Consider the following 15,991-nt stretch of genomic DNA (forward strand, 5'->3'; position numbering starts at 1 on the left):
ATTAGTCATTTTAAGTTCCTGCCTTAACTGTGACTTAGAATTGTTAGCTGACTAAACCCCATAGCTCTTGAGGTTGGTTTTTTTTCCCAGGACATTTTATAATAGCACAGAGATGAAAGTAGGCCAAGCCTCATTCAGTTTTGGCAAGTGGGAATCATTGCCTGCTCAGCTCGACGGGAAGGTTTGCCTGCTCTGGGGCTTTTGTTCTTTGGCAAATGCTACAACTTCTGCCTGCTCTGAATCACTGCTGTTCACTCTGCCTTAGTTTTCATTTTGGCATTGTTTTTAATGGGGGAGCAGTAGCTTCTTAAACCTCCATCTAATTTCTCAAAAGGTTGGGAGTCTATAAGGCTTATTGTTTTTATTTATACTTGGTTTCTATTTGTTATTCCTTTGTGAACCTGCTCATTGAGCTCTTTTTAGGAAAAAGAAATCAACTGACTGAATCATGGTGGTTCATACCTACAATGGTCCTCGGTGGACTGAAGAAGCAGGATTAGTACTTTGAGCCCCTCACCCCAGGACGTAGACCCCCTTCTCAAAAACAGAGACAATTTCTATTCCCTAAATCAGTTGACTGTATCTGTGGAGTCCAGTTTCTGGGTGGTGTGTTCTTCTCTATTTGTGTCTTTCTTATTTAAACAATATCACATAATCTTGATGACTGAATGCAGACAGTGTCTTAAAAAATCAAGTAGTGTGCTTTGTCCCACTTTGATATAGCTGTTTTTGTTCCTTCTCCTTCCCACATAATCTTTGGTGATTGATAGCTAAATACAACTTATTGCTAACATTTCAATAGGAATTTTTTCAAACCCATGTGCCAATGTAGGGAGTACTAACATCTTTACTCTGTTGAGTTTTGCAATCTATAAACATGTCTTTTCATTGATGTAACCTAACTTGAATTTTTCATTAGTATTTAGTCATTTTCAAACTACAAGTCCTATATGTGGTTTCTTCAATATATGTAATTTTTTCCCTTAGGGACCGACACCTTCATGTTCATTATTATCTTATAGAAGAAACACAATTCATCTAGAATCTTGTGACTTTGCTTAACTTACTTATTTCTAGGCATCCTGTGCTTGCGTGTGCATATGCGTGTGTGTGTGTGTGTGTGTGTGTATGTGTGTGCGTGCGTGCACTAACCGTTAGGATTTTTCTCACCTAATTTTTAATCTCTTGTGTTTAACTCTTATATTTTTGGTTGTGAGTCTAGCCTTTAATGGCTGAGCCATCTCTCCAGCCCTTGTGTTTAACTCTTAATCTGGATCTATCATTCAGCAGTATGAGTGGATGATGCAAAATCATACACTAAAGGGTGTGGTGGATGAGATTGCTGGGGCAAACAGTAGTGTGTCTGTGATAGGAGCCAGCCATTGCTCATAGAGCTCTGGAGTCTGCAAATTCTTCTGGATGTACTGACAATTTGCTCACCTCTTTTAGAACATGTCATTGTCTTAGGGTTGAAAACATGGAGAGATGGTAAAAGAGAGACTATTCTCCCCATCCATTTCTGGATATATTCTGGCTTTGTGTAGATTTTGATTCCATGTCACCATTACAAACCACTGTAATTGATTTACCTTCCATTTGAGGAGTTGATAGTGGAAACAGAGATGGTTCACATCTCCTACCTGAGGAGTGGCAACCCTCTCACTGTGGACTTACTTGAGCAGCATTTTGTTCTTACCCCCAATAATCTCAGCTCCTTTTTTATCCACAGACGATTCTGTGGCATATTCATCAAGATGTTTCAGAGGAATGTGTGGATAAGTTCCTCTCCTGTGAAAAACAGGGAGAAAAATAGCATAAATGAAACCAGCTAGTGATTATTGTTATTCTCTTGCATAAGATCCCTAAGCCTGAGGGGGATCCTACTCTATAGCTGTCGTTCATTTTTTAAAAGATACCTGATTGCCCCCACGACAGGTTTTTTTGCACCAGAGACTAGTAGTATCTTGACAAAGCTAGTATTTACCTCTCAAAAAGCTTTGTTCACGGATCGGATTTGTTAGACTCTGCTAAGTACCAAGTGGTAGCTGCCCCAATCACATCACATTTCTCGAGCACCTGCTCATAGGCCCACATTGTTGCATTAGGAAATTTAGACCCTTGGTGGGTTTGATTTACCCATCGTCGGCATTGTCAAAGTTCAAGTGTGGGGGGTGCATGACTGGAAGGATCTGTGCCACATGCTTACATTGGATGCAGAGGAGGCTGGGAAATAGAATACTACAGAGTATGGGCTGGCTTCTTAAGTTAGTGAACAAGATAACCAGAGGGGATAACGCATCATTTCTAGCATCGATAGGAGGTTGATGCTTCCTGTTTTGTATGAGCCATAACTCCCCCTCAGCTTCTGTATTTAATGCTCATGAAAACTGCTCTTTATTCTAGCTGCTCTGAACGAGGATGGCTATCCAAACCATTTGGTGGGGCTGCAGAAGACGTAAGAGCTAGAAGCCATGACATCATTAGGTTCTATCTATCTATCTATCTATCTGTCTGTCTGTCTATCTATCTATCTATCTATCTATCTATCTATCTATCTATCTATATCTTACTAAAACAAATAAGAGATGATTTCTTTTTTCAAAGGTTAATACTTTTGTTTTGAGTGACTTTCTGATTAGATTTGGCTTTGACAATCTCCCCCAACCCCCATCTGCTACGAACAGCCCCAACCCTGCCTAGTCTCTACTGTCTTACTAATCTTTTCCATTTCTCTTTAATCACTATGTGCAGTTGTATTTAAAATTCAGGATATTGTCTTTAGATCCTTTCAAAACAACCTTCTCCTTCTCATACAAGCCACAAACTTTGAAGGTGTCAGTTGCCATAATGGCCCACTGATATCTGGCAAGGAGAAAATGCACAAAGGCACAGAGAAAAACACTTTAGAAGACTCTTGGAGTTAAAAATTGCCCATTATGAGAATTTAAAACTTACCCGTTATGAGGTGACTTTTAAAAAAATGTAATAATCTCCTTCAAAGGCTCTTCTCAGTGACAAGAATCACCCGTAGGGTTGTATTGGGGAGAAAAAAGAAGCTAGGATACAATCGAAACTTCCCAGGAAGTAGTGTCCAACGCTTGTCCTTAATGTGGTCTGTTCAAGGGTCATGGATACATACTCTGTCACGACCCCAAGGTTAGAATAGGGCAATCCTGAAGGGGTTGCTTTTAGGTCCAGATCTTCCTGCCCTGGTATTCCTGCAGGCAGGCAGCTGCCACCTCCATATGTCCCTCATTACCTCTTGGGAATCCAACGCAGCTGCGGTTGTGTCTCAGAGCAACCGTGGTGAAGAGCGCCACGTGAGGAGGGCCGCGCAGAAGCCAGTGGGGCACGCAGAAGCTAGTTCCGCTGGCCCTTGGAGGTTCCATCCAGTCTTCAAGCCCACGAGATGCAGATGCAGTTAGGAGATGGGGCCACCAGGAGGAGCTCTAGTGCGGACCGCGTTTTCTTTCTTTCTTTCTTTCTTTTTTTTTTTTTAATTTCTTCTCTCTGAAGTTTTATTACAAGCTTAGTCTTGGGTAAACACTATGTTCACGCGCCATCGCTAATCCCCCCCTTTTTTTTATTAACTTGAATATTTCTTATATACATTTCGAGTGTTATTCCCATTCCCGGTTTCCGGGCAAACATCCCCCTAATCCCTCCCCTTCCTTATGGGTGTTCCCTTCCCCACCCTCCCCCCATTGCCGCCCTCCCACCCAACAATCTAGTTCACTGGGGGTTTAGTCTTAGCAGGACTCAGGGCTTCCCCTTCCACTGGTGCTCTTACTAGGATATTCATTGCTACCTATGAGGTCAGAGTCCAGGGTCAGTCCATGTGTAGTCTTTAGGTAGTGGCTTAGTCCCTGGAAGCTCTGGTTGCTTGGCATTGTTGTACATATGGGGTCTCGAGCCCCTTCAAGCTCTTTCAGTTCTTTCTCTGATTCCTTCAACGGGGGTCCTATTCTCAATTCAGTGGTTTGCTGCTGGCATACGCCTCTGTGTTTGCTGTATTCTGGCTGTGTCTCTCGGGAGAGATCTATATCCGGCTCCTGTCGGCCTGCACTTCTTTGCTTCATCCATCTTGTCTAATTGGGTGGCTGTATATGTATGGGCCACATGTGGGGCAGGCTCTGAATGGGTGTTCCTTCAGTCTCTGTTTTAATCTTTGTCTCTCTATTCCCTGCCAAAGGTATTCTTGTTCCCCTTTTAAAGAAGGAGTGAAGCATTCACATTTTGATCATCCGTCTGGAGTTTCATTTGTTCTAGGCATCTAGGGTAATTCAAGCATTTGGGCTAATAGCCACTTATCAATGAGTGCATACCATGTGTGTTTTTCTGTGATTGGGTTACCTCACTCAGGATGATATTTTCCAGTTCGACCATTTGCCTACAATTTCATAAAGTCATTGTTTTTGATAGCTGAGTAATATTCCATTGTGTAGATGTACCACATTTTCTGTATCCATCCCTCTGTTGAAGGGCATCTGGGTTCTTTCCAGCTTCTGGCTATTACAAATAAGGCTGCGATGAACATAGTGGAGCACGTGTCTTCTGACTAGTGTTGGACATTAGCTATTAATCTGCAAAGCCCCTGAGCCCAACTATGTCTGATTTCCTGCTCCATAGACTTCCTCATCAAGCAAATACCACCCACTGTTTTCCAGTAGACAGATAGAAGCAAGTCTTTCTACTGCGAGTCTCCTTAAAAATCAAAGTTCTAAACTCTAGAGGGAAGAATGTTGTTGGAACCTAGGATCTGGTGGTATTTGGGCAAGATGTATCTTCTGTTCATCTTTCTGCAAAATCGAGGTCACATTTGCTCTGTGTACTTTCCATTTTCAGAAATTAGATTGCACAAGTCTGTCATCCACAGTGGGACAGGAAACTCGAAGCGATGGAGGCTGGAGGTGGACTTGTGGAGAAGGGATCCAGAGGAAGATGAGAGGAGTTGTGGGGGTGAAAGACAACTAAAATTCATTATATAAATGTATGAAACTGTCAAACAAACAACAAATACGTTAACCATGACAGAAGGCTGCCGCTTTATGTAATCTAGTCCTAAATAATAGGTATTAAAGAACCCGAACTTGACAATCGTGTCTATGAGGTCGAATGTCATTTATGAGATGGGTCCCCGCCAGCTAAACACGTAAACACTGAACCCACTAAAGTGTAAGGGTGCTATTTCTGGCACCTGGAAGAAGTGAGTAAATAAACAGAAGGCCATCTGTTCCAACTTAGATTATATTGAGTCTCAAAAGCAAAGGTGAATTGCTTGGCTGCTAACCAAGGGAGAGTTCCTCACAGGCAATTTGTTGAAGCTTCCAGTACCAGCTATTCCATGTACTATGTAATTTGCTGAATATCTGATTATCTAGGAATTAGAGTTCTCTAATACCTATATATCCTGTTGAGGATAAATATGAATGGCATTGTTTATGTATTAGGAGTAAGAAATTAAAAAAATATAGAATATCCTTTACCCTAGGGTTTACCTTGTGGGAAAGGTGGAAGGAGAGATGATCCATTTCAGTGTTACGTCAGCCAAACAAAAAAAATCAGACGCGGCTTAGGTGGTAAGGAGGAGACAGAAAGGTAAGGATGCCCTTGCAGAACCCAAGCTCTAGGAAAAATGTAAAGCGATGCCTAAATCTCTTGAGGATTGTGCATTTGGTTGCTGTACTTTTGAAATGTGAAGGTGACTGCTGTCACTGAAAAAAGTGGCCTCAGAGGACAAATGGAGGTCAGACTCGACCAAGAGTAGAGTGAAAGGGAAAACAAGAGGTAATCATGTGGAGGTGATATGTATTCACCTCTGGAGCTCTGGTTTAAAGAAAGGAAAGGTAGTTGTGTGCAGAGGGAATAGAACAGGGGAGTTGTTTTAAGATGACACTAATACTGTGAGTCAATGCTGGTGGTTGACTGTGAAGGGCTGGAAAGCCAAAGCCAGTTGAGGCAACAACTGTACATGAGAGAATCTGCCTTCTGTCATGCGCAGACCTCAGGCAGGCTCAGCTTTTTCACTGCTCACTTGGCCTATCACCCAGCTTGCCTCTGTTAACTTGCTCACTCTCTGCAAGCAGGAGCTCTTGGGCAGGAGATTGTAGGGTACAGGTTCTGTGAATTCTATGCGAGCTTCTAGTTCCATACAACTTAATGAGGAGCTATACATGGCTAGAGAGCTTTTGTCACTTGGTTAGCTTAAGTTGACATGTGTTTTAGGTATAAAATACACAATTCTGAAGACTCCATATGATCTGTAAATCATATGACTCCATAGATTATAAAGTATATCGCTAATAATTTTTACCTGCACCATTCAGATGTTTTTGACATATTAACTATGTTGTCAAAATTAAACACGTATGTTCCTATTTGCTTTCTTTGTGTGGCTACTAAGACAAATTAAAAACCTACATGTGGCGTTTCTTACATCACCTGGAGATAACACTGCTCTGTATCTTCCATTGTCTTGGAAATCACTCCTTCCTTTCAAGTGTCTCACCTTCTGATTTTTTTTGGCCTTAATTTCTTCACTTTATTTTTTAAAACTATGTTTTATTTCCCATTCCCTTTCCTTGCTCAAAACCTCCTTGCTGTCTTTCAAATTCATGGTCTCTTTTGTCATTAATTGTTATACATACATATATATATGTATGTGTGTGTGTGTGTGTGTGTGTGTGTGTGTTCCTAAACACACCCTGCTTGCTCAGTGTGTACTCTGTTGCTTGTATGTTTTCATGGCTGACCATTCAGTATTAGACAAGCAGTTGGTGTGCTCTTCACTGGGGAAGGCTATTCCTCTTCATTGTCTGCATTCCTTAGTTGCCTGAAGTTCTTTGTGTAGGGCTGAGGTCTCCTGGGTTTTCTCTTGTCCACTTTGGCATGTCCGTTGGTGTCAGCCTTGTTCAGCTCCTGTTTGGGCAGTCAGGTTGGTGAGACTTTATGGGTGCAGCTTCTGACATCATTAAGAGTCAGAATCTCACAGCCAACTTCCTGATCTGGCTCTTAGAATCTTTGTGTCCCTCTTCTACAATGTTCCCTGAGCATTAGGTGCAGGAGTTGTTTCGTAGGTGTATCCACTATAACTGGGGCCCATAACTCTGCATTTTGATTAGTTGTAGTTTTTTTTAATGGTTTCTTTTAAGTGCTTTTCTATATTTACATAAAATCATGACGAGTTAAAGTTGTCTCACTCCTCATCAGAAAAGCTTTACAGTGGATGGACATTATTACAGAGAACCAGAATAGAGAATGACTGTGAACTACCCATTCCCCAATGGGATATGTAATACACTCCCAATCCCACAAAGGAACATTGTGGAAGAGGGGGACTGAAAGGCTATCAGAGTCAGAGGACTAGGAGAATTGTTGGGAAAACAGTGGCTTTTAGACACAAGATTCCTTGTGCTGTGTTTGTGAGCTCTCAACATCTATCCTGACCTGCACAAGATGCTCACAAGGCCAAACCCACCAACATTTCAGCATGCATGGCTGAAGGGCTCACAAGGCTCCACTCCTACTTGATGAGAAATAGGTATCCAACAGCTTTTTGTGGACCGAATGGCAATTTTGTTAAGGTACAGGAGCCACTGGAACATGCTCAGGTTCTAGTGGTCAGCCCTCCATTCACTCAGGTACATCCAGGTAACACTAACTGAACCCAGTAGGTTATATGTTTTTAAAAAAATAGAAGATGTGAATTTGAGAGAAAGATGTAGGGAGAGAGCCCTAGAGTCAGAAACTAGCAAGAGGTAGTACAACTGTAATGTACTGTAGCCAAGTATGACATTCACAATCTGCGTTCTCCTTTCCCCCCCTCTTCTCCTTCTCCTTCTCCTTCTCCTTCTCCTTCTCCTTCTCCTTCTCCTTCTCCTTCTCCTTCTCCTTCTCCTCTCTCCTTCTCCTTCTCCTTCTCCTTCTCCTTCTCCTTCTCCTTCTCCTTCTTCTTCCCCTCTTCTCCCTCCTCTTCTCTCTTCTTTCCTCCCTCTCTTCCTTTTCTTCACCTTCCTTCTCTTGCTTCTTTTACATCTCCTTCCTCCTCCCCCTTCATTCCTTTCTCCTCCTCCTCTTTCTCTGTAGAGGAGTAGCCACCCCAATTCTTCCATTTGAAATGTCCTCCTACCTTTCAAGTCTCCAAACTTCCAATCTCCTGTCTGGAGTTTTCACAAAATATTATCATCTTTACACCAGAAGGAGCATTCTCTCTTCTGGGATACTCTCATTTTTAAAAATATAACTTGAGAGACAGAGAAGAAAACAAACAATCCACGGTGGATGTAAATCCATGGATCAGTGTTCCTTAGCATTGCTGGCATTGCTGAGGAAGCTTCTCTGGCATCACATTCCACATTGGATGAGCAGGTAAGCTGCATGCAGAACAGCTTCCTGGGAAGCACTCCTCAATGGGGGAAAACAGTTTGCTTTCTGATGGGAGCGAACATCAACTTAACGAGAAGTAGAAAGCAGGGGTACAAGAGGGAGAAAAAGACAGCAGAGACATGCAGGGCAGAAAGGAACTTTAATGAGGACAGAAAATGCCTTGGGACAATAAAGGCATTGGTGACCCTTTGAGCCTTGCTTTGTGGAGGTAGAAGCTAGCTTGAGCAGAAGAATGCAGAACATGGAATGTACTTTTCACTCACAGGGAAAGAAATTAGTTTTCCTCTGAATTGCACATTGTACCCCAAATCTCATAGCCTGCACTCTACAGGTTTCAAGTGGTTTTTCTGGTCAACTGCAGATGATCTGCTGGGGAGAGTTGACAGCTCTTCAGAGTGGCTAGCTAGCAAATGCTTTCTTGTGATGACCTCATACTTACATAGGGATAAGCTTTCTCCTCTGGAACCTAGAATATATGTGCATAGACACTTCTTAAATACCAAGGGGTAACTTTCACCTTGCCGTGAATTTCTTTTTGCACAAAATGTATGGGGTGTGCAGTAGCCCTGTTATATGGGAATATCATGGGCACCTACATCAGGTGTTAGTAGTCATGAAAGTTGCTCACGTCTTCTGTTTTCAGTTGTCCTCCACTACTTCAGTAACACTTTCTGAATTTTCATCTTGTGTTTCTATCTGGAAAAGAAAAGGCAGTCACTTACAGATGACAACCAGTGTTTCAAATCATCAGAGTAATGGCAAATTACAAAGAATATAGGCCACATTGGTACTTATGGATTACGGTCCATAGAGCCATGTACTCTCTTCTGTTTTCATTCTCAATCCAGTCTACCTTATTTTTATGTCTCTACTGCATGACTTGTGATATGGTTTCTGATATTTATATGTGCATGGCTGTTTTGTCTGCATGTGTGGGCACCACTTGCATGCCTGATACCTGATGGGGCCAGAAGTGGGTTTTAGGTCCCTGCAGCCGGAGTTGTTGTGAGCTGTCCTCTGGGTGTTGGGAATGGAACTTGAGCCTAGGTCCTCTGGAAAAGCAACCAGCGCTCTTAACCACCAAATCAATCTCCTTCCTGATTTTTAAAAATTTCATGTACTTTTTGAACTCTATATATATCCAACCACTCCCAGATTAATCCTAGCTTCATATGATATTTCCCAATGATTGGCCATTCTTTCCTTTTCCAGAGTTATTCTGACTTTTAAGTAATCAATTCTTTTTTTCTTTCTAAGTTTTCTAGTTAAGCTTGCATCCGGAAATGCTTAAATAAATATTTTAGTTTTTGTTGGTTTGAAACTTCATATGAATAAATTAAAAGGTATGCATTTTGGGAGAGTCAGAACATAAAACACTGCCACTTGTCTGGCACCACCTTCAAGACACAGTTTGCTATAATTTTATTTTTTAAAATTATTAAGGTGCCACCATACAAATTTATCAAAGTACATTGGGACTACAGGTGCATGGGAGCTTATTAAAATCAAATAAGTAACACCAGACTCAAGAACTTATAAAACACACCAGAGGTGGAAAGGGCATGGAGCCCTTACTGGGACCCTGTGTTGACATCACCTAACGTTGTGACGGTGGAGACTTCTACCAACCTGTACTCTGTTTGCCTGAGGGTGTGCCAAGGGAAGGACAGGAAGATAATTTGTGGTTATCCCAGGAGCTTTGGGTTAGTTTGGTCTCCATTCTTGACATGGTCTTTTCAGCTGCCACTCATTGGTCCACCATTCATCTGTCTGGATCTGCTGTCCACTTGTCTGCCCATTCATCTATCTAGACTTGGTCCTGTTCTCTGCTCCTCGTCCAATTACTTGCTTCTGAAGTTTGACTCGACTCTGAAGCTCCGCCCAACTCTGACCCAGAGTCCTGACTCTGTAGCAGTAGTGTCTCCTGTAGAAGAACAGGGTCACTTATCTGACCCTACAGAGATCCTATGCGTCCCTGTCAACCTGTTATTTCTGCCTCTGTGAGGCTTCTTTGAAACGTCTCCAACTCTTTTGTGGCAATTTTGTAACGTGCCAAGCATACACACATGTGTGTGTGTGTGTGTGTATGCGCGCACATAATATAAATATTCATAGTAAGATATGTAATGCATGATCCAAGAATTAAAATTAGTAGTTAAGATTGGATCAAATGAACTTGCATTTGCCTCGGTGGGATGTCAAAGAAACTATTTGCTGTCAATGAAATTACCATTCTTTGTAAACTTACTGCCATTGAATAAATTCTGACATTTTGGACAGATACATTTTGGACAGGACATTTTGGACAGATACATTTTGGACAGGACATTTTGGACAGTGTGTTCATCTATGTTTCTGATACAGTGAGCTCGCACTTAAACCCTAGGATCCAACTTCCTTTTATCTAAATTCTATTTTCGTCCAGTCATCTTATTTAATGAGTCATTGTTGTTGCTCTTTAAACATATGTCCTTCAAGTTTTTGAAAACTTTCTTGGCACAGCCGTAGCCAATGGAAACAGTGAGAGTCATGAAGCAAGCATAGCTTTTTGACACAGTTCCTGCAAAGCTAAACCCAATGCTGCAGTCGCCTCTCACTTTTGGTTTTGGTCTATTCTTGTTGCATTCTTGGGGGCTTTCTGCGTTATGACTCATTTTATGTCTTTCCCTTGAAAATTATGTCTGAGTCTCTTTAGGGCAGTCCTAAACACACTACCTCTTCTGCTCTCAGGGAAATAACCTTATTTTTCCCTATTTGGAAGGCTTCTTTGTGCCCTGGAGATTGTGACAAGCCCAGAGATATTAGAAATTTCTTTATGAGGACTTGACTCCAGGATCTTCTTGGTATGTCTGCCCCTAAGCAAACTCAGAAACAGAATAATGACATCAGTAGAAACTTAGAAGTAAGTGGCAAGCTCCTACTGACCAGGAGAATTGGCATCAGATCAGAGGCCTCCTTCTACTATATACTCAGAGCTTTCTGAAAATGTAGTTTATAAGATTGGAGAGGTCATACAGGGTACACACCCCTGTAGTAAAAAGAACCCGGTAATAAAGTTAGATTGGTTAGAATGACCTTTTGCCTGCATAATAGCATGTATAAACAAGGAAGGACATATGAAAAAGGAGTTAGGTCTCAGGATTTGCTATTCATAAAATGGCTGGCTAAGATGTTTTCTATTTGCCTAGCACTTTGAAATCACAACTACTGCCAGTCTAGGAACAGGCTGTCATATATTAACTGTGCTTGCTTTACTAAAGATATTCAATAGATTCTTCAAAATGGGGTTATAGGGCCAATAATAAAAATAAAAATCTGTTCTTATCTGTACTTGCTAACTGTAATTAAACTTGTAACCTCAGACATGTAATGAGAAATCAAACTCATGTCCAGAGACAAAATGATATATGACCAGTATTTCTTGGAAAATCACGAGTCTGTTTTTGTTTTATGAAATCTGTATAGTTTGACTGCTAGTTATTCAGGGCTGCAAGATTCTCCTGACTACCATTCCTGACTCATTCCTCCTTCAATGACTAAGTCCTTACTTCCTCTTAGGGACCTGTCAACTACTGGGACTGACCCCAAGTACTTTTTTTCTTTTCTTTAAACCAATGTATTTTATTTATTCATGTTAGTCCTGCTGCGACTTGATGTGCCAGGGCAGGCTGGTACCCATGGGGCAGCACTCTCTTTCTGAAACATCACCTTTGTTTTCTCCTGACACCAAGACTACAGTTCCTAAGTCACATGTTGGCTTAGCGTTTCTATTGCAGTGAAGAGGAAAACATTTAATTGGGGTTGGCTTAGACACTTCAGAGTTTAGTCCACTGTGGTCATGATGGGAAACATGGTGGGATGCAGGCAGACATGGTGCTGGAGAAGGAGCCAAGGGTTCTATATCTGGATCGACAGGCAGCAGAGAGAGAGAGAGAGAGAGAGAGAGAGAGAGAGTGAGAGAGAGAGAGAGAGAGAGAGCGCCACTGGCCTCCCTAGAGCATCTGAAATCTCCAAGCTCACCCCCCAGTGACACACTTCTCCCACCAAGGCTACACCTACTGCAATAAGGTCGCACCAATAGTGCCACTCCTTGTGAATCTATGGGGGATATTTTCATCGAAACCACCACACATGTCATTAATTTTTGCTCCTTTTATTTCAGCTATTGTTTGAAACTGGACATCTTAGATAATTGTTAGATACTTTAGGTAAATGTTAGATAATTTAAACCAGTGGTTTTCAATTTTGTTACTGTTATAAATTGTAATGTGAATATCTGTGTTTTTTAATTGTCTTAGGTCATCCCTGTGAAAGGGTCATTTGACCCTTCAAAGGGGTTGTGTCCCATGGGTTGAGAACCACTGATTTAAATAGTTTCATCTTTCCCTGGGAGTGGTGGATGCTACTTTCTCTCTGGAGACTTATTTATACTAATTATGTGGAGTCTGTTTCCCTTGGAGCATGCCTCTGATGTATCTACACATTTCCATTGTTCTCTGGTTCCTAGCTCTTCTTAAGGCCCATTTCCTAGTCTACCCCCCAGGGCTAAGCAAAATTGCTCAGCCAGTAATTAGACATTGGTAATACTAAACACATCTTGTTGTGGCCCAAATTACAGTCTTCAAAGGACATACATCAAAATCCGAATCATTGGCATCTTGGAATGTGAACATGCTCAGGGATAAGATCTTAAAAGGGTCAACAGGATTATAATAATGTCATTTTGCTGGGCTGTAGTCCAATGTGACTGGTATATACAAAAATTTGTCCAAGGAAAGACCTTGTGAAAATACTGAAAGCCAAGGAGAGGGCCTTTAGAGGAAACTAATCCCGCAGCACTTTGGGCTTGAGTTTCTAAACAAGAATTTGGAGAAAAATTTCTTGTTTAAGCCACATTATCTATGGTGCTTTGCTGTGGCAGAACTAGAGGAAGAAAACATATCTTCAATCAATAAAGACTCAGGGACATGTTTGTAAAGTTTGGGCTGTTTATATATACTCTTTTTTTTTTTTGGAGGTCTTTTATGAGCCAAGGCGGGAAACTCAGTCGGACTTTCTCTAGTTTCCTTAGTGCATACAGAGCTATGAACATGTGTATATTTTTTTTCAGACACAGGGATGACCAGCTATCAGCAGTCCACAGTGGTGACTGTCCCCTCTGAATGTCTCTGTTGAGTTTCTGATACTTTTTTGTCCTAACAGTAATATGATATCCTATGATCTTAGCTGGACTGAGTGTTTTGGCCTTACTTGCCCGTTGGCCACTGAACTCTTTGCCATTTCAGTAACACTCTTCCATCCCCAGCCCCAACCCAAGAAAGAAACTTTCTATGTTATTTATGCCTCAAGCAAAACCATCTGCCTCAAGCAGCAAGGCTGCGGATTCTCTAAGTCTTCCTCACTAATAACTTTACGATTCAACTTAAGGGCTGGAGGAATTATGTACAATGGTTAATCCTAATTTGTGACAAGGGGATTTAGATGTAGAGGAGATACACTACTGGATATTTTTTTTAATTAATGTTTTCAGAGAGGGTTAGCTGAGGGAAGATCCATGCCCAATGTAGATGGCATCATACTGTAGGCTGACTCTGGACTGTGTAAACGGAAGCAGGCAAGCAGGGCAGCAGCATCTCCCTCTCTGCTTACAAAGTGTGCATGAATGTGTGTTTTGTGGCTTTTTGTGTACGTGTGTTTATTGCGTATGGGTGTGTTTCGTCCAAACGTGTGGAGGCAATGAGAACAATATTAAGGAAAGATTCACCTTTTATATATGTGTTTTTAATTTTAAAATTTACAGTTTCATATGTTACTCTTGTCATCCTGTTTTAAACACATATTTATGGCAAAAGAAAACAAAATGTAAAGGAAACATTATATATTCCATTGTTATTTGTTCTAGACAATTGTAGCTTGCCACATATGTCCTTAAGCTTAGGTACTAGGAACCAAAAGCCCTGAATTGTTAGAGAAAACACTTACCAAATATGCATAACCAGAGATGGAATATGTGAGGGCGACCACAAATTCCAGGGGGTAAGAGCACAACAAAATGCGGGACACTTCCCTTCCCAGCTTCTGAAACCGGGAAACAGGGAGAGATGATGTAGCATTAGTTTCAGTGTGTGCCCACCCAAGAGGACCCTAAAATAAGATTCAAAGAGAGGAAGGAATGCAGGGGCAGGAGACCTTCTTCTGTTTGATTTCCCTGAGAGTTTTCAGTTGTTTATTTTTATCTTCATTTGTCATACTTTTATTCTTCCCAGTGCATCTTCTGGGGCTTCTGTACTTCATCGTCACCACTTAGCTTTTCTGTCACACTTCTTGACCATTTTTAGGCTCATGAATGTATTCACTATCTAAAGTTTTCAGCTAATCTGGCTGTTATTATGAAGAAGAAGAAGAAGAAGAAGAAGAAGAAGAAGAAGAAGAAGAAGAAGAAGAAGAAGAAGAGAAGAAGAAGAAGAAGGAGAAGAAGAAGAAGAAGAAGAAGGAGAAGAAGAAGAAGGAGAAGAAGAAGAAGAAGAAGAAGAAGAAGAAGAAGAAGAAGAAGAAGAAGAAGAAGAAGAAGAAGAAGAAGAAGAAGAAGAAGAAAGAAGATGATGATGGTGGTGGTGTCTGTGTACATTTGTGTCCTCGTGCTCATCTGGAGGTCTAAGGGCAACTACCAGGAGTTGTTTTCCTCCCTTCCACTGTGGGTTCCAGAACTGAACTTAGGCCGTCAGGTTTGTGAGGAAAGGCAAGTGTTTTCACCTGCTGAGCCACCTAGTTGGCCCAGTTTAAAAAGTTATTGCTAATTTTTGTCTCATTTTCTTGTGTGTTTTATGCATGTTTGTATGTATGTAACTGTGCAAATGTGTGGTTGTATGTGTACATGGATGTGTGTGCTTATAGAATCCCCTCTAAGAATGATGTTAGGAGTCATCCTCGATTATAATCGTTTCCACCTTATTAAGTGAGGTAGGGCCTCTCAATCAAACCCAGAACTTTCTGATGAGGCTGATCTTGCTAGCCGTTTTGCTCTTAACATTCCTTGTCTCTGCCTTTGAAGGCTGAAATTGAGTTTTAGCTCTTTTCTCAAAGATCAAGTGACCACAGGTGTGTGGGTTCATTTCTGGGTCTTCAATTCTATTTCATTTATCTATCTGCCTGTCTCTGTACCAATACTATAGTTTTTTGTTTTTTTTTAATCACTAGTGCTCTGTAATACAGTTTGAGGTCAGGGATGGTGATTCCCCCAGAAGTAACTTGGGCTGGCATTTGTGTTCTCTTAGGGTCTGTATGACATCTGTCCAGGATTTTCTGGCTTTCATAGTTTCTGGTGAGAAGTCTGGTGTAATTCTGATAGGCCTGCCTTTATATGTCACTTGACCTTTTTCCTTACTGCTTTTAATATTCTTTCTTTGTTTTGTGCATTTGGTGTTTTAACTATTATGTGATGGGGGAGGAGTTTCTTTTCTGGTCCAATCTATTTGGAGTTCTGTAGGCTTCTTGTATGTTTATGGGCATCTCTTTCTTTAGGTTAGAGAAGTTTTCTTCTATAATTTTGTTGAATATATTTACTGGCCCTTTAAGTTGGGAGTCTTCACTTTTTTCTATATCTATT

The 15,991-nt window shown here is 41.2% G+C and overlaps 1 protein-coding gene across 1 annotated transcript in view; it reads right to left on the reverse strand.

Moving 5' to 3' along the window:
* Window positions 1-9,024: 9,024 nt before the first annotated feature.
* The window catches only part of Ms4a13 (membrane spanning 4-domains A13), a 41,807-nt gene continuing 34,840 nt past the window's right edge, over window positions 9,025-15,991 (reverse strand). The window contains exons 6-7 of the mRNA XM_032892749.1: window positions 14,364-14,463; window positions 9,025-9,077 (exon numbers count right to left, since the gene is read on the reverse strand). Of these exons, the coding sequence (XP_032748640.1) occupies window positions 9,025-9,077; window positions 14,364-14,463 (153 nt within the window). The remainder of the gene's footprint in view (window positions 9,078-14,363; window positions 14,464-15,991) is intronic.

Source organism: Rattus rattus, chromosome 2 (genome assembly GCF_011064425.1).
Source record: "Rattus rattus isolate New Zealand chromosome 2, Rrattus_CSIRO_v1, whole genome shotgun sequence".
Classification (NCBI taxonomy): Eukaryota; Metazoa; Chordata; class Mammalia; order Rodentia; family Muridae; genus Rattus; species Rattus rattus.